This window comes from Nannospalax galili, unplaced genomic scaffold (assembly GCF_000622305.1).
Source record: "Nannospalax galili isolate Female #2095 unplaced genomic scaffold, S.galili_v1.0 scaffold1526, whole genome shotgun sequence".
Taxonomy (NCBI): Eukaryota; Metazoa; Chordata; class Mammalia; order Rodentia; family Spalacidae; genus Nannospalax; species Nannospalax galili.
In genome coordinates this window covers 129,890-155,777 of record NW_008354768.1, presented here as the reverse complement: position 1 = coordinate 155,777, position 25,888 = coordinate 129,890, and the positions used below count along the sequence as shown (strand labels likewise).

General features: G+C 44.6%; 1 protein-coding gene across 6 annotated transcripts in view; it reads left to right on the top strand.

The window, feature by feature from the left end:
* The first annotated feature begins 747 nt into the window (after positions 1–747).
* Positions 748–25,888, top strand: part of Aebp2 (AE binding protein 2) — a 72,067-nt gene continuing 46,926 nt past the window's right edge. For 2 of the 6 annotated variants that reach the window (XM_029555448.1, XM_029555451.1), the window contains exons 1-2: positions 752–1,589; positions 20,947–21,154. In XM_029555448.1, the coding sequence (XP_029411308.1) occupies positions 952–1,589; positions 20,947–21,154 (846 nt within the window). In that variant the 5' untranslated portion in view covers positions 752–951. Of the gene's footprint in view, positions 1,590–20,946; positions 21,155–25,888 lie in introns of all 6 variants that reach the window. The other 4 variants (XM_029555449.1, XM_029555450.1, XM_008851940.3 and 1 more) reach the window with 3 other exon arrangements.

Here is a 25,888-nt window from a genome sequence, read left to right as displayed (position 1 = left end):
CAGTGTTGTAGTGCATGCTTGTAACCCAGCACTCAGCCCGCTTGGGCTGCAGAGTGAATCCAGTCCAACTGGGGCTAGAGGGAGACCCGGTCTCCAAACCCAAAGGAAGTAAAGTCACTTGAATTTTTTTCCTAGCTTGTTAAAATATTACATATATGTATAAATAAAAAACTTTTCCCCCCATCAGCCTCACTCTGCAGCCTAGGCTGGTCTTGAACCCACCCCGGGCCTCACCTCCCCGAGTACTGGGACTGGGATTACAGGCATGCAGCACCACGCCCAGAGCAGAGTCACTTTCAATCAAATCAGGATGTACACCGCTTTACAAAATGTTTTAGGGGCTCAAGAGGTGCAAACTCTGAAGACGTGGAGCCAAAGGATCCGGGCCAGGTGGGGTTCGGGAGGGCAGCACCCGGTCATGCACGCGGCCTCGACCCGTCACGCAACGGCATTTATTTAATTCTGCTCTTCTTCAGAGCCTCTTCCTCGCGGACGGCAAGCGCTCGGTAGGCCAGGAGCTCGGTCCATTCCGGTCCGGCTGCACCAGGGGACTCTCTGCAGCATCTCTGAGCCTACGGCTTTTCTAAAATCCCCGCCAGCTTCGGGTTTTTGTCGTGTGATGCGGCTCGGGAAGGCGTGGGAAGGCCCCGCGGAAACTCTGAGCGCCCGGCGGGGCGGGGCCGGTCCGGGAGGGGCGTGGCATCCGGGGGCGTGGCTCCGCGGGCCGCCGCGCAGGCGCGTAGCGTCCTTCGCCTGAGAGCGCGCATTCCCGCGCGTGTCCCCGCGCGGGCTCCGTAGCGCGTGTGTCTCCTGACGCGGCCCCGCGGGCCCTCCTCCCGCTCTGCGGCGGCGGCGGCCGAGAGCACTTCGGGGCGTGCGGGAGGGGGTGCGCGGCGCGCGAGGGAGGCGGCGGCGGCGGCGAGAGGAGGCGGAGGAGGAGCAGGCGCCGCCATGGCCGCCGCGCTCACCGACATGGCCGACCTGGAGGAGCTCTCGCGCCTCAGTCCTCTGCCCCCCGGCAGCCCGGGGCCGGTGGCGCGCGGCCGGATCGAGCCGCCCGAGGACGACGAAGACGACGACGACGATGAGGCGGAGGCGGAGGCGGTGGCCGCGCTGCTGCTCAACGGCGGCGGCGCGGGCGGCGGCGCGGGGGCTGGCGAGGCGGAGACCATGTCGGAGCCGAGCCCCGAGAGCGCCAGCCAGGCGGGCGAGGACGACGACGACGACGACGACGACGACGACGAGGGCAGTAGCAGCGGCGGCGCGGAGGAGGAGAGCAGCGCCGAGAGCCTGGTGGGTAGCAGCGGAGGCAGCAGCGGCGACGAGACGCGCTCGCTCAGCCCGGGCGCGGCGAGCAGCAGCAGCGGCGATGGGGACGGCAAGGAGGGCCTGGAGGAGCCCAAGGGACCGCGGGGCGGTCCGGGCGGCCCGGGCGGCGGCAGCAGCAGCAGCAGCGTGGTGTCGAGCGGCGGCGACGAGGGCTACGGGACCGGGGGCGGCGGGAGCAGCGCGACCTCCGGGGGCCGGCGCGGCAGCCTGGAGATGTCGTCGGACGGGGAACCGCTGAGCCGCATGGACTCGGAGGACAGGTCAGTGTGCCGCGGGTCCGCCGCCGTCGTGCTCGGAGGGACGGGGGGACCGGAGGACGACGAGGGGGCTCCTCCTGGACCCCACCGAGGGAATGGGGACGACGAGGGGCGGAAGGGACCGAGGGCGACCGAGGGGACGAGCCGAGTCCTCCCCGACCCTGCCGGGGGGACCTATGGGAAGGAGGAGACCCCTTCCAGATCCCACGGAGGGGAACGAGGAGGGGATCGGGGGACTCCTGGACTCCCATCAGCTGGATGGAGAGGACTCCGGCACCCGATGCCTTTCCTCCTCCTGGATCCCCGGAACCTGCCGAGGGGACGGAGCGGACGAGGGGACTCCTCCCGGACCCCACTTAAGGGACGTGGGCGCTCCTGGACTCCACCGGCGAGGGGACTCCTCCCGGACCCCACTTAAGGGACGTGGGCGCTCCTGGACTCCACCGACGGGACTCCACCCAGACCCCACCGTAGGGACGAGGGGACTCCTCGGAGCCTATCGAGGGGGTCAGGGGGACTCCGGACACCACTGAAGGGGACGAGGGCACTCCACCCGGACCCCGCCGAGGGGACGAGGACACTCCACTCGGACCCCACTGAAGGGGACGAGGGGACTCCACCCGGACCCCACTGAAGGGGACGAGGGGACTCCACCCGGACCCCACTGAAGGGGACGAGGGGACTCCACCCGGACCCCGCCGAGGGGATCGAGAGGACTCCCGCTCCCGATGCTTTCCCTCCTCCTGGACCCCCGGAACCTGCCGAGGGGACGAGGGGACTCCACCCGGACCCGGCAGAGCGGACTCCCCCGCCGTCCCCACCCCCAACCCCCGCAGCTCCCGGCCCCTCCCCCAGCCTCCACTGGGAAATCCCGGGCGGCCGCCGCGCCCCTCTCGGCCGCAGCTCCTACTCGGAACCCACCCCCCAACTCTGCCTCCTCGCCGCCGCTGCGGACGGAGGACCGCTCTCCTCGGAGACAGCCCGCCCGACGCCCGCCGAGCTCCGGAGGCTCTTGATGTACACCCCGGTACTCAAGGTTAGCTTGGTCCGCCGCGTTCCCAGCGCCTGGCAGGGCTGCACCTGACAAGTGTTTTCCAACATGGCTGGTCTGCCTGGAGCGCAGAACTAACTTGTGCGGCGAGACCCCGACCTCAGTTTTCTTTAGACTGTTGGCTGTTCCGTCCGTCATTGCTTCCCAAACTCCCGTGTAGTCGTCGTTAGGGTGGTCTCTGCCGGGATTTTAATTGTGGACAGATCTGGGAGAAAGTTTGAAAAACCTAAGGTTGTGGAAAAGAATAGTGAATTGATGCCCTTTATAGTAACTTTGCAGGATCGGAAAGAATTGGGGTAGCAAGATTCAGCCACGAAGGGTAAAAAAAAATTTGGACGTGACTTAAAATTGGTACTGCGTAGTGATGCTCCAGTCCTGGGTGTTATTTAAAGTCACATATGGGGGAGGTTGTCTGGACATTTAGCACTTTTAGAGCTTGTTAGAAGTAGCATGTAGACAAAAATGGGTTTCATTTTTCCGCAGTATTTAGCTAATATATTGTAATAGCATGTTTCAGTTACTATAATTTTTGATTGCTTTGGAAAACTTTGTATTCTAAGTGGTGGATTTTTATCGCGCTTTTTTGAGGGGTTCTTTTTGAGACAGGGTCTCCCAGTAGCCCCAGCTGGCCTGGAACTCAGTCTTTAGACCAGGCTGTTCTCAAACTCACAAATCCGCCTGCTTCTGCCTCCCAAGTGCTGAGATTAGAGTGCTGGGATTAAAGGCGCAGACCACCACACCCAGCATAGTTTTTTTTTTTGATTTTTAATTTTTATTTAACATCTGTCCATTACTTCCTTTCAAGAGACTGAGTTATTGGTTAAGCAATAGTTGAGTAAGTGGAATTTTGGTTTCTTTTGATATTGAATGAGTAATTTTGACATATCTCAGGAAAGAGTAAGATCACTGTCCAGATAAGGTTAAAGCTTGATAATGACACGTGCTTGCTTGCTCCTCCTTTTAATTTTTTTGCATTACTTATTAATTTATTCATTGGTCTGTGTGTGTGGGTGCATGTGTACCATGACACATTTGTGGAGGTCAAGGACAGTTTGCCTCAGTCAGTTCTCTCCTTCTAATGTGGGTTCTGGGGATCAAACTCTGGTCATTTGCTTGGTGTATTTCAGTGCAGTAGACATATTCTTGTTTGAAAAAACTCCACTAATGAAATGGAATTGTGGTCTTGATAATTTCTTGCTCCTTGTTGATTTGATTCTTTTGAATATATTTTAGAGTTTATTTACATTTGGAAAGGATCCATACCATAATTTGTTTTGTTGAAACTGAGTCTTTGTAGCACTGGCTGGCCTAGAAGTTGCTTTGTAGATGAGGCTTACCTCACAGTGATCAGCCTGTCTCTGCCTCCTGAGTGCTGGGATTAAAGTCGTGTGCCACCACACCTGGCAGGTTTTGTATGTTTGTTTTTTGAGACAGTCTTGCCCTGTGTTAGACTGACCTAGCACTCATTCTGTAGCGTAGCTGTCCTCTAATTGTGGCTGTCCTCCTGCCTCAGCTTCCTGAATGCTGAGATTACAGGTGTGAGCAGCTTTTTGTCTAGGATCCATAATTCCTAGGCCGTCCCTTAGATGTCACAGGTTGATTTCATGATAGGGAGTTTAGTTTTTTTAGTTGATGGAAGGATGTAGTAGTTTAAAAAATCCTACTAAAATGACCAGGCTTTCCTTTGACAGCAGCACCTTGTATAGTTAGAAGTTTTCTGTTAGCATGCTCAGTTTATCATTTTGAAAACATGTTGAACATTTGAGGACTGCTTTATCATTTGTTAACATTTCTAAAATATTTTGTCCTAGTTATAGAAAGAATATACTTAGATATTAGAATATGTGACCTAAGGCGTCATTTAGAAATATATTTGAAGTGTTGTAGTGAGGAATGACTAGTTTATAAAATGACTAAATGACATGTAGTACAAAAGTATTATTTATAAAACCAGTAATAAGCTTGTAAGCATAGTTTGGTAACATTCAGACTCTCTAAAGATTTATTATGTGTGCGTGTATGTGTGTATGCATGTGTGTGTGTGTGTGTGTGTGTGTGTGTGTGTGTCCCACGTGAGTGCAGGTGCCCACTGAGGCTAGAGGCATTGTATTCACTGGAGTTAGAGTTAGAGTGAGTTATGAGATACCCTACATGGACACTGGGAGCTGAACTTGGGACCTGTAAGAATAGTATGTTTTCTTAACCACAGAGCCATCTCTCTAGCCCCCAAGTTTCAAAATCTTAAGGTTGACATTTAATTGTAGTTACTTTGGTGATGAAGATAGAATTGTCTTTGGGAATATTTAGGTATGCCAAAAAAGTAGTGCTTTCAAAACTTTGTTCTCTCTCGTTGTGAAGATCAGCATTGTGTGTGTGTGTGTGTGTGTGTGTGTGTGTGTATGTGTGTGCTCGTGTGCCTACATGTGAAGATCAGCAGACTACTAGAGCAAAATAGTAAACAAAATGCGAAAATGGGTGGTCACAAAGGCCATTAGCATTCTGTGGGGCAAAGCTTGGACTCCTGGCACTATGGATTCCAAATTCTGAGGAATAATTCACTTTGGTATTAGGAAAGCTGCCCAGTGTTCAAGTACTAGATAGATCTTTTTCTAGTGTAGAGGCCAAACTTCTAAACTTAACACCAAGTGTTGAGGTTATTGCCAAGATTTCTAAGCTCTATATGGTTGAGGCAATAAAATACTTGGGCTTAAAGCAATGGTTTGTTCCTACTTCATGATGGATCTCTGTTCAGCCCTGCGGCCTTTCCAGATTGCTTTTCCTGCCCCCTTTTATTTTTACTATGTTTTGGGGAGAAGAGCTTCAAATGGATTGGTCTGTTGCTCTCAGTTAACTAAGGTTTTGCTTTGCAAAGAATGAAAGTAGAACAGTAAGAGAAACCTGCAGATTTCATGATTGACTTACAGAAGGTTCTGAGGAGGCACTAACTTTAAGAAACATCAGGGCCATTTTGTTGGGTCAGTTTTTGAATTCTGTATGTAGGTTAGGTTGCTGCCGTTAAGCCTAGATATTGTGTATATAGGACATTTCTGTGGAAAGCCAGCACAACAGAATATTTACCACTTTATCTTGGTATTGTCCTTAGACTCTTAATTCTTATTTTATTTCGTTTGTTTATTTTTGGTCCTTTTTTGAGACAGGGTCTCACTGTAGCCCTAGCTGACCTGGAACTTATGATGTAGACCAGGCTGGCTTTAAACTCACAGAGGTCTGCCTGCTTCTGTCTTCTAAGTGCTGGGATTAAAGCCGTGTGCCACCACGCCCGGCCTAGATTTTTAATTCTGAGGTATAGATAGGTTTTGCAGTCACTAATAGTAGAAAACTTTAATTTAAAAAATTCTATTTCCATTACTTTTTGTTATGTGTATGTGTCTGTGTGTGTATGAAATGTGCCCATGGAGCCCAGAGGCAATGAATCCCTCTGGAGATGGAGTTACCAGCGATTGTGATCCACTATGTGGATGCTGGGTACTAGACCCAGGGCCTCTGTAAGAGTAGCAAGCATTCTTAACCATTGAGCCATCTCTTCAGTACCCAAGATTTTGTTTTTTTTTAATGTGTGTGTGTGTGTGTGTGTGTGTGTGTGTGTGTGTGTGTAGTTTGTGCATGTGAGTGCAGTATCCATGGAGACCAGAGGAGGGCATTGGAATCCCTGGAACTGGAGTTAAAGAGGTTGTGAACCTGCTCTGGTCTTCTGTAAGAGCAGTTCAAGTTCTTGACTACAGAACCATCTTTCCCTATTATTATAGTTATTATTATTATTAATTCTTATTTAGACAGGGTCTCATTATGTAGCCCTGGTTGTCTGGAACTTGATAGGTAGATCAGGCTGCTCTTGACCTTGTGGCAATCCTTCAGCCTTCCAAGTGCTGGAATTCCATGCACAAACTAGCATCCTTGGTTTTTCTGGACCTCCACCCCCTTTTTTAAAGATCTATTTTATTTTACGTGTGTGAGTGTTTTGCCTGCAAGTGTGTATGTGCACCACATAACTGGAGTTAGAGGTGATTGTTAGCTGCCATGTGGGTGCTGGGAACTGAACCTGGGTTTTCTGCAAGAGCAGCCACTGCTCTTAACAGGCAAGCCATCTCTCCAGTTCCTCTTCTGGCCTTCTTAAATTTGGTTTTCCTAGTTGGGTGTGGTGGTGCACGCCTTTAGTCCGAGTACTCAGGAGGCTGAGGCACGCAGATCTCTGTGAGTTCAGGCAGCTGGGGCTATAGGGAGACCCTGTCTCAAAAAGACCAAAAAAAGTTTTTTTGTTTTCTTTGTCATTTAAAAAATAGTGGTCAGTTGGGTCAGTTAAGTTTAGAGCATGATGCTGATAAATTTACATAAAAACAAATCTGTGTGAGTGAGTGTGTGTGTGTTTGTGTGTGTGTGTTGGGGATTGAAGACCTTTGTGAAGGCTCCACTGAACTATATCCAGCCTTTTTTTTTTTTTTTTTTTAACTTTGGGACAGGGTCTTGCTAAATTGCCCAGGCTGGCCTCAAACTTTTGATCCTACTGCTTCATCTTTCTGAGTATTTGGGATTACAGGAATGTGCAATTACACCTGGCTAAAATGATAATAAGTGCATGTTATTCTTTGTGGTTTTCATTCCCATATTTATATCTTGACTTTGGCTCTGGGTAGGTGAAAGGGATATGTAGTGTATTGGAGTGGGAAGTGTTTGTAATCTGGAACCAGAAGATAATTCACATCATGAGACTACTGCCTATGCTAAGATTTTGAGGTACTACTTTGAGCTTTAGTTCTCCTCTGTAAAGTCCATGTGAAATCATGTGAATTATTCTAGGGAATGTATGTTACTTGATGTTAACTTTTCTTCTTTTTATGGTGCTAGGGATTGATTCCAGGGCCTTGGACATGCTAGGCAAGTGTTCTACCACCGAGCTGCATTCAGTCCCAAGGATGTACGTTATTGGAATGCTTGTTGTATGCTTGTTATATACAGTAGCATTAAAATTTTTAAATTACCTCTGTCTTTGTGTGTGTGTGTGTGTGATGCCCCCATGTGAACGGGTTCTGAAGAAAACCCTAACTTGCAGGAGTTGATTCTTATCAGGTAGATCCTGGGAGTTGAATTTAGGTCCTCAGGCTTGGTTGCAAGTGCCTTTACCTGCTGAGGCATCTTGTCAACCCATACAGTAGCATTTTTTGCTTTTTAATTTTTTTTCCACTTTGGGGAATTGAACCCCAGAACCGGCCCTGTGGTAGAAAAGCACTAAACTACTGAGCTACATCCCCAGCATTTCTTTCTGTTTTATTTTGAGACAAGACCTCACTAAGTTGCTCTGACTACTTTTGAATTCTTTAGTTCAGGAAGGCCTTGAATTTGGCATCCTCTGGTTGCAGCCTCTGGAGTGCGAGGTGATATTTTTGAGATCAGGACAGTTTTATTCACTTAGATCTTTGTAGTACTTAACAATACTGTGGGTTTAGCTGAGACCTCAATTAGCAGTAAATTGAAATGACAGCAAGCAATAGGATTTATTTTACCTCTTCTTTGGGTCTCATATATAAAAGGGGACAAGAGTTTCTATCTTGCACTACAGTTTTGTGGATTGCATATAGATTACTCAGTACACAATCTTTTTACCTTGGTATGTGCTGGACATGTATTTGCAGTTGTGTGTAGCTCTGACCTTATGACTGTAGGAGACAGAAACTGCCTAAGTGAGAGCTGATGATGGCCAGTAGTGATCTGTTACTATTAGGAAAATGTACTGCCAAAAAGTACCGGGAGTGACACCCCTCATTAAATATGTGGCAAGTGGGGCTGGAGAGATGGCTCAGCAGCTGAGAGCACTGACTGCTCTTGCAGAGAAACTGAGTTTGATTCCCAGCACCCACGTGACAGCTAACAACTGTCTATAACTCCAGTTCCAGGGGATCTAGTGCCCTCTTCTGATCTCCATGGGCATTGCCCAACACAGGTGCAGTTACATGCATACATGCATACACTTACATAAGATAAAAATAATAAAAATAAAATATTTTAAACATATGGCAAGTATCTGCAAATGAATGTTGCAGAACTGGCAAAGGGTGTGGCTGACCAAACTGCTTCCTTACAGATTCCTTTGGTTGCTTGTGTTTTGAGACAGGGTCTCACTTTAGCCCTCGCTGGCCAGAAACTCCCTATGTAGACCAATCTGTCTTGGAACTTGTGATCTTCCTGGCTCTGCCTGCTGAGTACTGGGACCACAGGCATGTGCCTCCTCTGGGGTCTTGGTGTTTTTCTCTTTAGTTTCAGTACTTTCTAGTATGTGACAGGCTTTTGTTTTTCATTTAAACTTTGGATTTTCTAGAAGGACAAAATGTCAAGCCAGACATGCTGGTGCATATCTATAATCCCAGCATTTGGGATGTGGAAACAGAAGGATCAGGGGGTTCAAGGTCATCCTTATGTAAGTGAAGTTCAAGGCCAACTTGGGCTAGATGAGAATCTATCTCAAAAAAAGAGAAAACAGTGAGGTTTTAGAATGGTGCTGGTCTTTTATCAAGACACTTATTAGTTCGTTTATAATTGTGAAACTTGCCTTTGCATTGTTTTCCTTTCCTTTTCCCCCTTTCCATGTTTATGTGGTGTGTTTCTAGGTTCATGTGGCACTGGTGTGTCTGTGTTTCTGTGCAGAGGCAAGATCTCTCAGTCAAACGTAGAGCTCATCTACATGGCTAGTCCTGGTAGTCAGCTTGCTCCAGGGTTCTCCTGTCTTTACCTTCCCTGGCTGGATTTGCAGTGGGTTACCATGCCTACCTGTTGTTCACTAAGGTTCTGGGGATTTGAACTCCTGTCCTCATGCTTGTAGGTCCAACTCTTTAACTGCTGCGCCATCTCTCCAGCCCCCAAAATGCTGGGATTGCAGGCATGTGCCATCATATCTGGCTTAGAACATGTCTTTTGAGACGTTGAAGACTAGTGTAGTCATTCACGTCAGAACGTGGATGATGAAATCATCTCCACAGTGCAACACTGACTTTTAAAACTTCTCAAGTAAATATGGTTGTGAGTGTTGCTTCCATAGCAGATTTAAGACATTTTATTTTTGAGGCAGAGTCTCACTGTAGCCCAGGCTGGAACTCTATAGCCCAGGATATTCTCATGGTCACAGCAGTCCTCCTGCTTCAGTCTCTTGGGTACTGGAATTACAAGTATGAGCAGCAGCCAGCCCAGTGGCAGATATTTAAACCATTTCTTTTTTTTTTTTTTTTTGGTCTTTTGGAGACAGGGTCTCCCTGTAGCCCCAGCTGTCCTGGAACTCACTATGTAGACCAGGCTGGCCTTGAACTCACAGAGATCCTCCTGCCTCTGCCTCCCGAGGGCTGGGATTAAAGGTGTGCGCCACCACGCCCAGCTTAAACCATTTCTTTTTTTGAATTTTTGTACATCTCCCATAATACACCTTGATCATATTTAGGCCCATCTGCACAAATTAAAAAAAAAATTTTTTTCAGAAGGAAGAATGTTTTATTTTTATTACATTGATTTTGTGTGCATATGCATCTGTGCACCATGGTGCACATGTGGCAGTCAGAGGACAGCCTGTAGTACTCATGTCTCCCCTTCCCCTACTGCCTTTATGTGGGTGCTGGGCACTGAACTCATGTAACCCAGTTTGCAACTGTAATTAAGGACAGGCATTAGCTGTCATGTGCTGCTGTGAACTCAGCCCCGGTCCTCTGCAAGAGCAGCTGGTGCTGTTAACTGCTGAACCATCTCTCCAGTCCCCCAGCAGACCTTTAAAAAAGTTTCTTTTTGATGTATTTGTGTGTATGACTGTTTTGCCTCCATATATGTTAAGTCCTGTGTTGTATAATGCTTATGGAAGCCAAAATGAGGGTGTTGTATCCCTTGGAACTCTAAGGAAAGGTGTTGGTAGCCAGGAGGATGCTAGGTCCTTTGGAAAAGCAGCCAGTGTTCTTAACTGCTGAGCCGTCTCTCTAGCCCCTTGCCAGACCCTTTTATTATTTTTTTTGGAGTGGGTGTCTTTGAGGCAGAGTCTCTCTGCAACCCCAACTGCCGTGAAACTATGGAGACCAGACTGGCTTCAGTCTCACAGAGATCTGCCTCCTGAGTGCTGGGATGAAAAGTGTGTGCCACCACGCCAGACCTTTTTCAACACGATTTTTGGCATGCACTTTTTTTCAGAAATGTTTTTTAGGAAAGTAAAAGATTGTACCTTACTGTGCAGTGGTATTAAAGTAGGATGTTTCTACTATTTTAATCTTCTTGATCATACTTGCTTCTTTTGTAAGCTAGCTGAGGACTGTGGGTGGAGTGATGTTAAAGGGCTGTCTGCTTGGGTTATAAAACAAACTCAGTGTGCAGTGTATAGTGGAGATAGAAGAAAGCAGCTTGCTTGTTTTCCACAGACTGCGTTTCATCATTGTTGCATGAAGTCCCTTTTGACCAATTTAGTGTATGCTGCTGGGTCTTGGGGAGAAAAATCTTGTCTATTTAGAGACGTCATTGTAGGGATAGACAGTAGTCTTTTTCTTGATTAGAAAAACCCATTTTGACTATTTAGATTACAGTGACAATAGCTTGTAATTACAGTAAGACTATCTTGGTTTTGGTTAATAATTTTTAGTGTGCCTTTAATTTCTTATGATTAACTGTGTGGTAGAGTCATATATTTTACTTACCTTAAGAGTCCTAAAAACATGAGCATTCACTGCATATAGGGCACAACTAGGTTTGGGAGTTTGCTCTGAAAGAGAGAGTCTTTACAGTCATTCATATGACAAATTAATTGGGTCACCAGGGAGCAAAGAGACTCTCACCTTAGGTGAGCAAGAAGGGCCTTAGGGAGACTTCGCTTTTTTATAAAACACGTATGACACATAGTGAAATGGCACTTCTCTGTACCTTTCTTCCTAATTCTTCTTGAGTATATGTCTTAAAAAATATTATTATTGTGTGTCTTTGTGTGTGTGTGTGTGTCACTGTGGATATGCACATAGGTCAGAGACAGCTTGCAGGAGTCCGCCTTCCACCGTGTGGAGTTTTGGGTACAAACTCAGTGGTCAGGCCTTGATAAAGTGACCTCCCATATGTAACTGGAATTTGGAGTTGGGTAATGATGACATTGTCAAGTTCATATCTGTTTGAGTGACTTTAAGTTATAAGTTCAGGACAAAGTGTATCCAAGGACATTGTTTTCTGTGCATGCCCTAGCCTTAAATTAACTTTAAAAAAATTATTTTTATTTTTATATGTATGAGTATCGCCTGCGTGTATGTAAGTGCACCTGTGTTGTGTAGTGTCCACGGAGGTCAAAAGAGGGCATAGGATCCCCTGGATCTGTAATTAAGGACAGGTGTTAGCCAACATGTGGCTGCTGAGTATTGCACTGAGGTCCTTTGCAAGAGCAGCCACTGAGCTATCTCTCCAGCCCCCTAAGTTAGCTTTTTTAATGAATCTAATTGACTTGTTGAATGTGATTGGTTAATTGATTTTGGATTTTTTAGATAGTCTCATGTAGCCCAGGCTGGTTTTGAACTCAGCTAGTTTGTAGCTGAGGATTACCATGAATTGACACTCTGTTGCCACCTTAAGTGCTGCCAGGCCCAGCTTCTCAACCTCTTTCTTTTTCTCCTTGTATCCTCCATTCCTTCGCTCCTTCTTTCCTCTTTTTTTCTTTAAAAAAATATTTATTTTATGTGTACGAGTGTATTGCCTACATGTATGTAAGTGCACCCATATCATGCAATGCCTGAGGAGGTCAGAAGAAAGCATCAGATTCCCCTGGAGCTGGAGTTACAGATGGTTGTTAGCTACTATGTAGGTGCTGGGAATTGAGCCCAGGTCCTCTGCAAGAGCAGTCAGTGCTCTTAACTGCTGAGCCATCTCTCCAGCCCTTTTTTTCCTTCTTTTTTGTTCTCACACTGTAGACAGACTGACTTTGAACTCTGCTGTCTTCCCACCTCAGTGTCCTGTGTTGAGACTGTAAGCATGAACCACCACACCTGACTCTCAATTATTATTTTTTATTTATTTTTGTTTTATGTGTATCTGTGTATTGCCTGCATGTATGTAAGTGCACCTGTGTTGTGCAGTGCCCTTGGAGGACAGAAGAGGGTGTTGGATCCCCTGGAACTGGAGTATGGACCCTTGTAAGCTGCCATGTGAGTGCTGGGATTCAAACTCAGGTCGCTCTGCTAGAGCCGCCAGTGCTCTTAACCACTGAGCCATCTCTCCAGCCCTCTCAACTATTTTTATTTATTTATTTTTGGTCTTTTTTGAGACAGGTTCTCCTTGTAGCCCCAGCTGTCCTGGAACTGACTATGTAGACCAGGCTGGCCTCGAACTCACAAAGATCCGCCTGCCTCTGCCTCCCAAGTGCTGGGATTAAAGGCGTGCACCACCACGCCCGGCTCAATAATTTTTCATTTAGTTTTTTATTATCGTATGTGGTGTATGATGTGTATGGGTGTGCATATGGAGGTTAGAGGACAACTTTAAGGAATCTGTTCTCATCTTCTACCTTACCAGGGTTCTGTGGATTGAATTTGAGTATCAGGGGTTTTCAGCAAACACTCGTACTGGCTGAGCCATTTCAATGGCCCTCAGTTATTTCCTAAATAAATAATATATTTAAAAATTTTTCTTTTAAGCCAGTGAGATGGCTCAGAGGGTAAGGGTGCTTGCTTCCTAGCCTGTCAGCCAAAGTTCAGTCCCCAGAGAGCACATGGTGGAAGGAGAGAACTGCCCTCTGATACTCACATACCATGTCAGGCATGCCTCCCACCAATAAATAAATGTAAAAGCATGAAAAAAAATTTTTTCCTTTGAGTATATAATGATGACACTTAAAGTTTTAGTCATTACTGCATACTCTCCTTTGATGAAAGCAAGTGACATGATTTTTTTTTTTTGGAGACAGGGTTTCCCTGCAGCCTAGATGAGGTTGGCCTTGAACTCTCAGAGATTCCCCCGCCTGTCTCCCAAGTGCTGGGATTAAAGGTGTACATCACCATACCTGGCTCCTTTTTAATTTCTCTCTCTCTCTCTCCCTCCCTCCCTCCCTCCCTCCCTCCCTCCCTCCCTCCCTAGATCTGGTTTTACTATGTAACCCTGGCCAGCCAGAAACTGGTAATGTAGACCAGGCTGGCCGCCAACACGCATATGTACCAGTCTCCCTCCTGAATCCTGGGATTAAAAAGCATGCCCCCCCCCCCCCAATGCCTGACTTTAGGTTTTAAAACTGCATGGGCTTGTTTAGAAACCTGCAGTGTGGCCAGGGTCCAGCTGGGTGGGCTCACTTCTGCTTCGTGTCAGCTGGGGGAGAAGCTTAAGGGCTAGGAACTGGAGTCAGCAGGAAGCCCACTGTATTAGTTATTTTTCTGTGTGCTGTGATAAACAGACCAAAACAGCTTATATAAGGAAGAATTTGACAGTTGAAGTGGAAAGAGTCCATGCTGTCCAGGACCATGGCAGCAGAGCAGAAAGCCTGTGACTACTTCTTCAAGCAGGCACAGGCAAGGATTAAGAACTTTGAAAGCCCACCCCAGTAATGTGCTTCCTTCAGAATGGCCACACTGCCAAAGCCAAAACAGCGCCACCAATTGGGGACAAAATGTCCAAATACTTGGAGGCTATGATAGGGGAACATTCTTTTTTTAAAAAAAATATTTTATTTATTATTTTTATGCTATGTATATGTGTGTATTGCCTGCATGTAGGTAAGTGCACCTATGTCATGTAATATAATGCCCTCGGAGGACAGAAGAGGCTGTTGGATCCCCTGGAACTGAAGTTATGGACAGTTGTTAGCTGCTTTGTGGTGTTTGGATTCGAACCCAGGTCTTCTGTAAGAACAGCCAGTGTTCTTAACTGCTGAGCCATCTCTCCAGCCCGATGGAACATTTCTTATTCAGACCATAATACTCACTGATTTGCTGCATGTGTCTTGTCTGGTGTCTAGTCTGGAAGACACAGACAGTGGGGGACTGGAGTTGTGTCCCCTTAGCTGTTTAGCATGGTGGTTTCAGGGGAAGAAAGTTATTTACACGGTAGTTTAGAATTCCTGAGCTGGGTTTCCCAAGAATGCCTGACTAAAACTGTACTTCTGTACCCTAACTGGAAATTTGTTAATGCAGTCACCTGTTTAGATTCAGGTTGGGGTTAAACCTTAGATTCAAGGGTGGGATTAAACTCAGTGTACTGACACGTGTGTGTGTGTGTGTGTGTGTGTGTGTGTGTGTGTACGCATGCATTTGTTTTGGAGATGGGTTCTCATGTAGCCCAGGATGTCAGGTGTGCTCCACCACATCCAGCCATTGGTACCACATTTTAAGAAGAGTGACATAAGAAAGATTTGTATAACTATTTTAATAATTTTTTTAAATTAATTAAAAAAATTATGTGTAAGCCAGGTATGTTGGCCCATGCCTTTAATCCCAGCACTTGGGAGTCAGAGGCAGATGTATCTCTGTGAGTTCCAGGGCAGCCTGGTCTACATGGTGGGTTCCAGGCCAGCTGTGGGTACAGGGAGACTCTGTCTCAAAAAGACCCCCCTCCAAAAAATTAATGTGTATGAGTGTTACAACTGCATGTGTGTGTAAGTGTACTTGAGTCATGCTGTGCCCCTGGCGGTTAGAAGAGGGTATTGGATCCCTTGGAACTGGAATTACAGATGGCTGTTAGCTACCACGTGTATGCTGGGCACCAAACCCGGTTCCTCTGCAAGAGCAGCCGGTGCTCTTAACCACTGAGCTCTTTCTACCCCTCTGATGTATATTAATTGCCCTGTTATATAAATTGCTTTCTATTTTCAATAAATAATAGACTGATTTTTCTTGTAGTGCCTGTTTATTTGAACTGGTTCAGTTTTAGCTTTATTATTATCGTCGTTATATGTATATGATTGTGTGTGTATGTATGTATGTATGTATGTTGTTGGCATGCGTGCCATTGTACATGTGCATAGGTCAGAGGACAACTTTTTTAAAAAATTTTATTTATTTTTATTTTATGTGTATGCGTGTATTCCCTGCATGTAGGTAAGTGCACCCATGTCGTGCAATGCCCGTGGAGGTCAGAAGAAGCTGTCAGATCCCCTGGGACTGGAGTTACGGATAGTTTTTAGCTGCAGAGGACAATTTTCATGAGTCAGTTTTCTCCTTCCACATTTACCTGGGTTCTGGGAATCAAACTTAGGTCCTCAGGCTTAGCAAGCATCTTTAATCTTCAGAGCTACCTTTATGCCCCCTACATCTAGCCTTTGTAAGGCTTACAATAAGTAGCAGGGCACATAACTCTAGAATGTTCCAACAGATGAGGAATGGAGTAGTTTCCACTCTTCAAGTTGTATGTAGGAAACTTTCAAATACTTTGCATGCTGTAAGTTTTGTTTGACTTTTGCTTGTTTTTGTTTTGTTTTCTTTTTTTTTGGTCTTTTTGAGACAGGGTCTCCCTGTTGCTCCAGCTGTCCTGGAACTCACTATGTGGACCAGGTTGGCCTTGAATTCACAGAGATCCACCTGCCTCTGCCTCCCGAGTGCTGGGATTAAAGGCGTGCGCCATCACGCCCAGCTGACTTTTGCTTGTTTTTAAGATAGGGTCTCATATAGCCTAGACTGGCAGAGGATGCCTTTGAACTTGTGCTCCTCCTGCTTCCACCTCATGTGCCGAGTTTACAGGTGTATTATACCATGCCTGGTTTATATGGTGCTGGAGATGAACCCAGGACTTCTCCACAACCTGGGCTACATTACTATCTCTTTGGGTGTGTATCTCTCTGAGTTCTTTTCGGTGTGGCCCTGTTTCTCCCTCCCCCTCCCTCCCTCCTTTTCTTTTTGCAGTTCTTTGGATTGAATTTAGGGTCTTGTACATGTTAGAGAAGCACTGTACTCTTGAGCTACATCCCTAATGAGTTTTTACCTTTAATAATTTTGATTAGAAGTATTGGAGAGGATGGCTCAGCAGTTAAGAGCACTGGTTGCTCTTGCAGAAGACCTGAGTTCAATTCCCAGCACTCACATGGTATTTAACAACTGTCCTGACTCCAGTTCCAGGGGATCCAATGCCCTCTTCTGACCTCCAATAGAAATGGCACATGGGTGCACTCACATACATGTAGGCAATATAGTACTCATACACATAAAATAAAAATAATAAAATATAATCATAAAAAATGTATGAGAGACATAGTATGGGGACCCCCCCCTTTTGAGTCAATTTCATTATGTAACTCATGCTGGTCTTGAACTCACAGATCCACCTGTATCTGCTTCTCAGGTGCTGGGACTAAAGGTGTGAATTCACAGTATTGTAGATGAAAGACACAGTTTATTTGCTTGTTTGGTTAAATTCAGAATCTGATGTATGGTTCTGAAATTGTCTGCAATTTGCTAAATATGTTTTGTTTATTATCAGTCACAAAGTTTAAGGTTTGCCAGACATGGTGGCACCTGGCTGTAATCTCAGGAGGCTGGAGGATTGTGGCTCAGGGCCAGCCTGGGCTAGACCCAGTGTCAGAAAAACCACCCAAAACAACACAATAAAAAGCTTAAGGTTATATTGTCTTCTCTGACCCTGCTAAGTGCTTTTAGATTGTAGAAATTTTTATTTTCCATCTTAAGCCATTTTTCATTCTAAATATAGGGTCATATATGTTCATGTGCCATTCTGGTTTTTTTTTTTTTTTTTTTTTTTTTTTTTTTTTTCCTTCTCTTTCCTTGAGATAATGTCTTATTCTTTTACCCAGGCTAGTCTGGAATTCAGGCTGCCATTGAACTTTCTGAAATCCTCCTACCTCAGGCTCTGGAGCTCAGGGATTATAGTTGTGAGCCATCACACCTGGCCTTTTTGAGCTCTTGTTTTCAGTGTTGGGATCTTCCTGTCTCACCTCCCAAGTGCTGAGATCATAGACGGGCAACACCACACTGGTTTATGTTCTATTCTGAAATGTTAGAATTACAGAATACTATATAGGCTGTGGATGTCAGTGTCATAGTGCACCTAGTGTGCATGAGTCCTGGAGTTCCATCCCTAACACCCCACAGGTAGAAGGAGTTGGTAATAATTAGGTGAACTGAAGGCATCCTAAAGATTGTTTTTCATTGATGGGTGGGAATAAAAAAGCAAGATCCATTAGAAATGTGACAGTTTTTACTGGAATTCTCAAACCAGGAACTTACCTTTCCTGAAGAAAAGGCTTAGACCCCTTGATTGTCTTGTTTTTCTACTACATTCTTTAAAAATATTGTCTTTATTATTTTTTATTTTAAAGTGTATGGGTGCATTGCCTGCATGTAAGTGCACCCGTGTCATGCAGTGCACGCAGAGGTCAGAAGAGGGTTTTGGATCCCCTGGAACTGGAGTTACAGACGTTGTTAGCCGCCATGTGGGTCCTGGGAATTGAATCTGGGTCTTCTACAAAGTGCTTTTAACCTCAGAGACATCCCTCCAGCCCCGCTACTTCATTCTTTTCTGTCATTCTATATGTAAGCTCACTGATTTCTAACTTTTTAATGTAAAAGTACTGCTGTTGCTGGTTGTGGTGGCACATGCGTTGCAGGCAGATCTCTTGAGTTCAAGGCCAGCTTGGTCTACATAGTGAGTTCTGGGCCAGCTGGAGTAACAGGGAGACCCTGGCTCAAAAAAGACCAGGGCAGGGGGAAAAAACAATACTGCTATTTAGTATCCTAGTAGCTGACAATTTTGATGTCTGTTGAGAAAATAATTTAAAAGCTGTTTACAGGGTACAGTGTTGTGGTTAGGAAGGATAAATTCTGGTGTTCTTTATTGCACAGCAGGGTGATTATAATAAATAGTAAAGTGTCCTGTATCTCAAAATAGCTAGGAGAGAGGATTTTGGATCTACTACAAAAAAATATGATTGTGGATATGCTAATTAGCCTGGGTTTCTCAGTGTCATGTGTATTTATTCTGAAACATCATTTTCCGTACAAGTATGTACAGTTATCAGGTATTGATCACAATGAAAACAAATTAATGGGTTTTCAATACTGTTTGAAACTTCTCCTCAAATGAATTTTTAAATAGAACCCTAATGCATAAATTTTTTTTTTTTTTTTTTTTTTTTTTTTTTTGAGCACTGGCTGTCCTGTAACCCTCTGCTTCACAAGTGCTGGGTTTAAAGTTGATTACCACCATACCGGGCTTGTGGTTGAATCTCTAAAAATTTTAATGGCATTTTTAAGAGTGTGTGTGTGTGTGAAGGTATGAGGGTATGTGTGTCATGCTAGGTGCATGGAGGCCAGAGGACAACTTGGCTTCATGAGTTGGTTCTGTCTTTTGTGGTGGGGTTTTAAGCATGGTAGGCAAATGCTCTATCACTAAAGTATATCCCCAACTCCAGAATTAGTATTTTGTTTGTTTTTGAGGCAGTCTCACACTGTAGCCCAGGTTGATCTTGAACTTGTGGTCCTCTTCCATCAGCCTCCAGAATGCTGAAATTTACAGATATGAGCTGCCATATCTAGTTGAGAATTGAAGTTTTGTTTGACTGATTGACTGACTGACTGATTCCTTCCTTCCTCCCTCCTTCCCTCCCTTTCCCCTTCCCTTTCTGTGTCTTATAGCCCAGCCTTGAACTTCTGATCCTTCTGCCTCCACTGCCCAAGTGTTGAAATTATAGGAACGCCACCAGGACCATTTATGTGGTGCTGGAGATAAACCAGAGCTCCATGTATGCTAGGCAAGTAATCCACCAACAGAGCTACATTCCTAGCTTTTTCTCTTTTTTAAAGAAGCAAATTTTTATATTTTTATTTTGTGACTATATCTGTATATACATACAGAGGTTAGAGGACAGCTTGTAGGGGCCGGTTCTTTCCTTCCACGATGTGGGTCCTGCAGATTAAACTTGGGTCATCCAGCTTGGTAGCAGGTGCCTTTATCCTCTGAGCCATCTTGCACCCCCCCCCCCCCCGCCGTTCCTTTTTCTCTTCTCCCCCTGCTTGTTGTCTTCCCCTTCCTTTCCCCCTTCTTTCCGCTTGAGCCTACGGGTTGGAACAAGGGCCTCACACTTGATAGGTAAGTACTTTGCCAGTGAGCTGTATTGCAGCCTGAAACTGAATTTAGTTAAATTTTTTTTGGTGCTGAAAAGTGAACCCAGGACTGTGTACATACTATGCAGGCAGCCTACCACTTCTTCATAACCCAGCTTAACATGGAGGAGCCAGGAGCAGTGGTGCATGCCTATCATTTCAGCACTTGGAAGGTGGACTGAGGAGGATCAGGAATTGAAGGCTGTCCCTTGCTACTCAAAAGTTTGAGGCAGTCTGGGCTACAAGAGGCCCGTCATAAAAAATTAGTCAACCAGCCGGGTGTGGTGGCGCACACCTTTAATCCCAGCACTTGGGAGGCAGTATGGTCTACATACTGAGTTCTAGGCCAGCTGGGGCTACAGGAAGATCCGGTCTCAAAAAGACTAAAATAAAAAAAAATAAAAAAATAGCCAACCAATCAACAACAAAAGCTCCAAACCAAAAAAATCTTGAGGGGAGGGAAACAGCTAAAATTGTTGATAAGCTGAGCGTGTCCGTGCCCACCTGTAACTGTAGCATTGGGAAGACTCAGGCAAGAAGATTAGGAGTTAAAAAGGCTAGCCTGGGTTACCTAGCAAGATCTTTTCACAAAATAATTTTGGTCTTTTTGTCGGGTAGAAATTAAATTTAAGCAATGCCAGCTTGGGCAAAATGGTAAGACTTTCAGATTTTGGGGGACCCGTTAGATGGATCAACAGATCTGATGGTAAAGGTGCCAGATCTGATGATCTGAGAGACTTGACGCCTGCCAGTTGCTCCCTCCCTAAAAAAATGTAATATAAAAATTTACTTCTTTTTTTCCTTGAAGGCCAGAGAAGACTTATTCTTTGGGTTTGGTACCTTTAGAGACTTATTGTGCCTGGGGGATTGAACAGATTGCCTTGCCCATGTTAGGCAAATGTTCTGCTATTAGCTACCTGTCTAGACCCTGCTTTGTTTTTGAGCTATTCTTGCTATGGAGCCCACACTGCATCTCACTCTGTTTCTCATGCTATCTTCAAGTTGTTAGCAATCATCCTGCCTCAGCCTCCCATGTGCTAAGATTATAGGCATGACACCCGGCTCTGTATTTTGTTTTGACATACCTGTGGTATTGTTGTCTTGATTTGCACTTAAGGGCCAACTAATTTCAAAGCATTGTTCTCTACTAGAGAACATGGCTAGTATATGATATTTGAATGCGGTGGAATGTTGTAATTGTATCAGTGTTTATAAGATCGTACGACCGCGCATTTCTAGGAGTAACACAGACTTTGTTCTCTTGCAGCATAAGCAGTACTATAATGGACGTAGACAGCACAATTTCCAGTGGGCGTTCAACTCCAGCAATGATGAACGGACAAGGAAGCACTACTTCTTCAAGCAAAAATATTGCCTATAACTGCTGTTGGGACCAGTGCCAGGCGTGTTTCAACTCTAGCCCAGACTTGGCCGATCACATCCGTTCCATACACGTAGATGGTCAGCGAGGAGGGGTTGGTTTTGTCATTCTTTTTTACTTTCTATTTTTATCTTATTAATTTACAATAGCTAATTAGGCTTTTTTTTCCATGAAAAGTATTTGGGAGATTTTTTTCCTCTCCTAAATTTTCTATTACTGTCCTGCGTACTTGGTAGCATCACATGAAAGTGAAATGTGTTGTTTGTGGGATGTCAGTGTGCTTCTAGATACGTTATTTTGAAGAAGTATTCAGAGAGCACTTAGGAATTGGTAGCACCCTGTATTTCTTTTGTTAGAAGTCCTAGGTTAGTCCGATGTAGAAATCAGCCAAAGAAATGGAGGTTCTAGGGTTGGTATATGTGGTCCTGTGAAATGGCAAAAGGAACTCAGTATTGTGAGCAAAAATTGATCATCTTTCCCAGGTGTCAGTGTTGATTTAATAGAAAGTTCTGGTTATCAGTATTGATGTGCCCTTTCAGTGTACATTGAATTTTGTCATCTAATGTCATGCAATGGGTGATGAGTACAGAGCGGTGATGAGTACAGAGCTGATTGTATTAAGTGAGCCAAAGTGCTTCATAGTTTTTTTTTTTTTTTTTTGAGATATCGTCTCATTCTGTAGCCCAGGATACCCTTGAACTCACCAGGTAGCTGATGCTGACCTTAAACTCATGAAAGTTCTTCTGTCTCAGCCCCCTGAGCACTGAGATTACCACACCTGAATAATTATTTTCAACTTTATCTAAGGTTGTCTTGAATACTACACACAGTATATTGTCCAGAAACTAATTTTACCTTGTAAATATTGATGATAATATATTAGGCCATGTGTCTCTTAGCCTCTTTCACTCTTGATGTAGTTGGATGCTTGTGTGGTTAAAATCACCAGAGTTTAAGTAACTTTCCGAGATAATATTGATATTTAGGTTATTGGAGCTAGAGACATAGCTCAGGGAGAATGGTTAGCTTGTATGCACGAGACCCTGGGCTCAGTCTAAATCAGGGCAGAAGAACAGAGTACATACAACACACAACTGTATACGTATTTTTGATCAGTGGTATTGCCTTTCAAACATTATTTAAGAAATATCCCTATCACAATGATACATTGTGTCAACAAACTTTTCATATTCACACCTGAGAAGTGAATATTGTTCTTTTAATGTTCCCTATGTCTGAGGAACCAGTCAGGTGTTTGACTTTCACATGATCTGTTGATGACCTTGTCCGTCTTTCAGTGTTCACTGTGGAAGCCAGTTCCCTTCCCCCAGCACAGCAGATATTTAGTGCTTTTTATCTTACCACTTTGGTTTCCTGACTGTTACAGATATGCCTCTTAGAGGAAGCGTCTTACTATGTAGCCCAGGAGGTCTAGGATTTGCAATCCTGCCTCAGCCTCATCATGCTCAGATTGCAGTCGGGTAGTGCCATATTGCCTTCTGTGAGCCAGTGCTGGTGCTGCTTGGTATGTGCTACTTCTGAGCCGTGGCATATGCTTTTTGTCACTTGACTTAGCAACTTTTTTGGCACTTGACTTAGCTGCTATATATAGGATTAGGATCACTGCTTACATTAGAGATCACTGGGCTTTTCTTAGTAGGTGTGGGAGAATTTCACATTTCTGAATCTTGGATCCTATGAATTAAGTTGGCACACAGCCTTATGTGAATATTCTCAGCTATTTAAAGATGTGTGGTAAAATGCAGTTTGACTGGGTTTCTTTATATATAAGATTTATTATTTTTAATGTGTATGCGTGTTTTGCTTATATGTATGTAAGTGTACTTACAAGTGTGCTTGGTGCCTGTGGAAGCCAGAAGAGGGCACTGGATTCCTTGGAACCAGAGTTCCAGCTCTTAACTGCAGAGCTGTATCTCAAACCCCTGGGTTTTTCCCTTTTTTAGAGACAGGGTCTCATTGTATAGGCCTGGCTGGCCTGGAACTTGCCATGTAGATCAGGCTGGTCTCAAACTCAGAGAACTGACTGTCTCCCGGGTGCCTGGGATCAAGGTGTGCACCAGCACACCTGGCTGAATTTTCTTTTTATGAAGCACAGTGAAGTATATTAAGACAAAGTTTTGTGCTGGGTATGGTGGTGCATGCCTTTAATCCTAGCACTTGGGAGGCAGAGGCAGAGGCAGAGGCAGGTGGATCTCTGAGCTCAAGGCCAGCCTGGTCTACATACTAAGTTCCAGGCCAGCTGGGATTACAGGGAGACCCTGTCTCAAAAAGATTAAAAAAAAAAAAAGAGATAGTTTTATGGACTGGTAAACTGGCTCTGCAGATAAAAGTGCTTGCCACACAAACCTGACAGCCTGGGTTCAATCTCTGGAATCCACATAAAGGTGGAAAGAAAGAACTGACAAGGTTATCCTGTGACCTCCCATGTGTGTGCTGTGGCATGCATACCCAACAACACACAATAATTGTTTCGGTAGTACTAGGGTGGAACCCAGGGCCTAACACTTGTTAGACAAACGCTCTCCTGAGATAAACTCTAAGCCTTGAATGTAAAGTATAAGCAAGAATTCGATGTTTGGTAGTATGAAGACTTCCTTCCTTCCTTCCTTCCTTCCTTCCTTCCTTCCTTCCTTCCTTCCTTCCCTCCCTCCCTCCCTCCCTCTCTCTCTCTCTTTCTTTCTCTCTTTCTTTCATCTTATCTTGGGCTGAATTGGAATACTCTATAGTCTAAGCTGGTCTCTGATTTGCAATATTCCTGCCTCAGCCTCCCAAGAGCTGCGATTATAGTTATGTATTACAATTACTTTCCTCACAAGAAAAGTCTTGGCCTGATGCTGTGTAGCACAGACTGATCTCAAACTTGTTGCAGTCCTCCTACCTCAGCCTCTTGAGGGCTGGGATTACATACAGTATGGTGACTACAACAGAAGGTTTAATCTGATTTTGTACTTTAGAGGTTGGGTTTTGGGCTTTGAAGGTTGGTCAGAATATGAATTTCTTCTTTTTTTTTTTTTTAAATAACTTCTTTAAAAGTAACAAAATATTTTAACCACTTTTCAATGTGTAATTCAGTGGCACTATGTCATGTCTGGACTCATCAAGTTTATTATCTTTTCCAGTGGTTACTTGCCTCTGGTGACCATTATTGTACTTTCTGTCTCTTGAAATTGACTGTTCACATATTTACTATAGGTACGTCTATTTTCCCCTTCTGCTGGAGATGGGGGCCTAGGCCCTTGAGCATGTCAGGCAGGCCTTATAACACTGAGCTGTACTCCCAGACTTCTGTGGACCTTACAGAAGTAGGAAATACCTGACTTGGATGGCCTAGTGATGTTCTAGGTTTTTTTTTTTTCCCCTCTAAGGATTAAATTGTGATCATGGAAAAGAAATAGATGAGGGAAAAATTATGTTTTCCAGATGATTTTATGTTTCTAATTAGGGAAAGATGACAATTTTACTATATCTGTTCTTTCTCATTCTACTTAAAATTTTTTTGTTTGTTTTTTTGGTCTTTTTGAGACAGGGTCTCCCTGTAGCCCCAGCTGGCCTGGAACTGACTATGACTGGCTTTGCACTCACAGAGATCCACTGTCCTCTGCCTCCAAAGTGCTGGGATTAAAGGCATGTACCACTATGCCTGGCTCCACTTTAATCTTTACCTCAGAAAAACCAACACCAAGATACAAAGAGCTTAGAAATGTCTCTCTCAGTTCAAGGCCAGCCTGGTCTATATATCTCCAGGCTAGCTGGGGCTACAGGGAGACCCTGTCTCAAAAAAGCCCCCTCCAAAAGAACAAAAAAAAAAATGTCACTCTCACCACCTTTAAGCTGATTCTGTCTGAATGTCCACGTGAACTTTAATTTTATTTGGCTGCCAAACTCAAATGCAGTCTAAATTTTTCTGACTTTTTTTTTTTATGGACGAGTACTTTAGAAATTAACTTATACAACACTTATGAATATATTTTACAGAATTAGAGATGATCTGGGTTTTATGCAATCTACACTTGAGAAGCTGAGGCAAGAATATTGTGATTTCTGGGCCAGGCTGGACTAGTCTTGAAGAATAAAATACAACAACAAAAATCATGAGACTTATCTTGTATAATTAAAACAAATTTGTGCCCGGTGTGGTTGCGTGCTCCTTTAATCTCTACAAAGGCAGAGGACAGGTGGATCTCTGAGATTGAGCCAGCCTTGTCTATATAATGAGTTCCAAGTTAGGGGCTACAGGGAGGCCCTGTCTCAAACCAAATGAAAAAGAAAAAAAAAATGAGCCTTTTGTGTAGAGTATAGTAGAATTGTGTTCTTGGGTCTGTACTCGAATATATTTCTGGACTCTTCTGGGTAGACTCTTCTACTTCACAAAATAGATTTCAAATCTTGGTGGCTCCCCCCCCTGCCCCTTTCCTCTTCCTTGTCCTCCTCTTCCTTCTTTGAGCTTGATCTCAGCACTGGGGAGGCAGAAGCAAAAGGATCTGTGTTAAAGGTAAGCCTGGGCTACATGCATACAGGGGGCCTGTCTCAGTGAAACCAACCAAACAAAAGTTACATCAGAATTCTATTTAGTGTTAGGAAGCTTGCATTAAATCTTGTTCTCAAACACTTGCTTTAAGATATTTCTGTTGTTGATCTGTATCATTATGAAAGAGTTAAACCCAGTCCCTGATTAAAAATTTAAGGTTGACTCTACCAGAAATCTTTAGTCAGGAAATGATAGGTAGTTCTCCAAATTTGCATGTGATTATCACATAGCATTGATTACTTTTTTCTTTTTCTAGGATTTTTAAAAAAATATTTTATT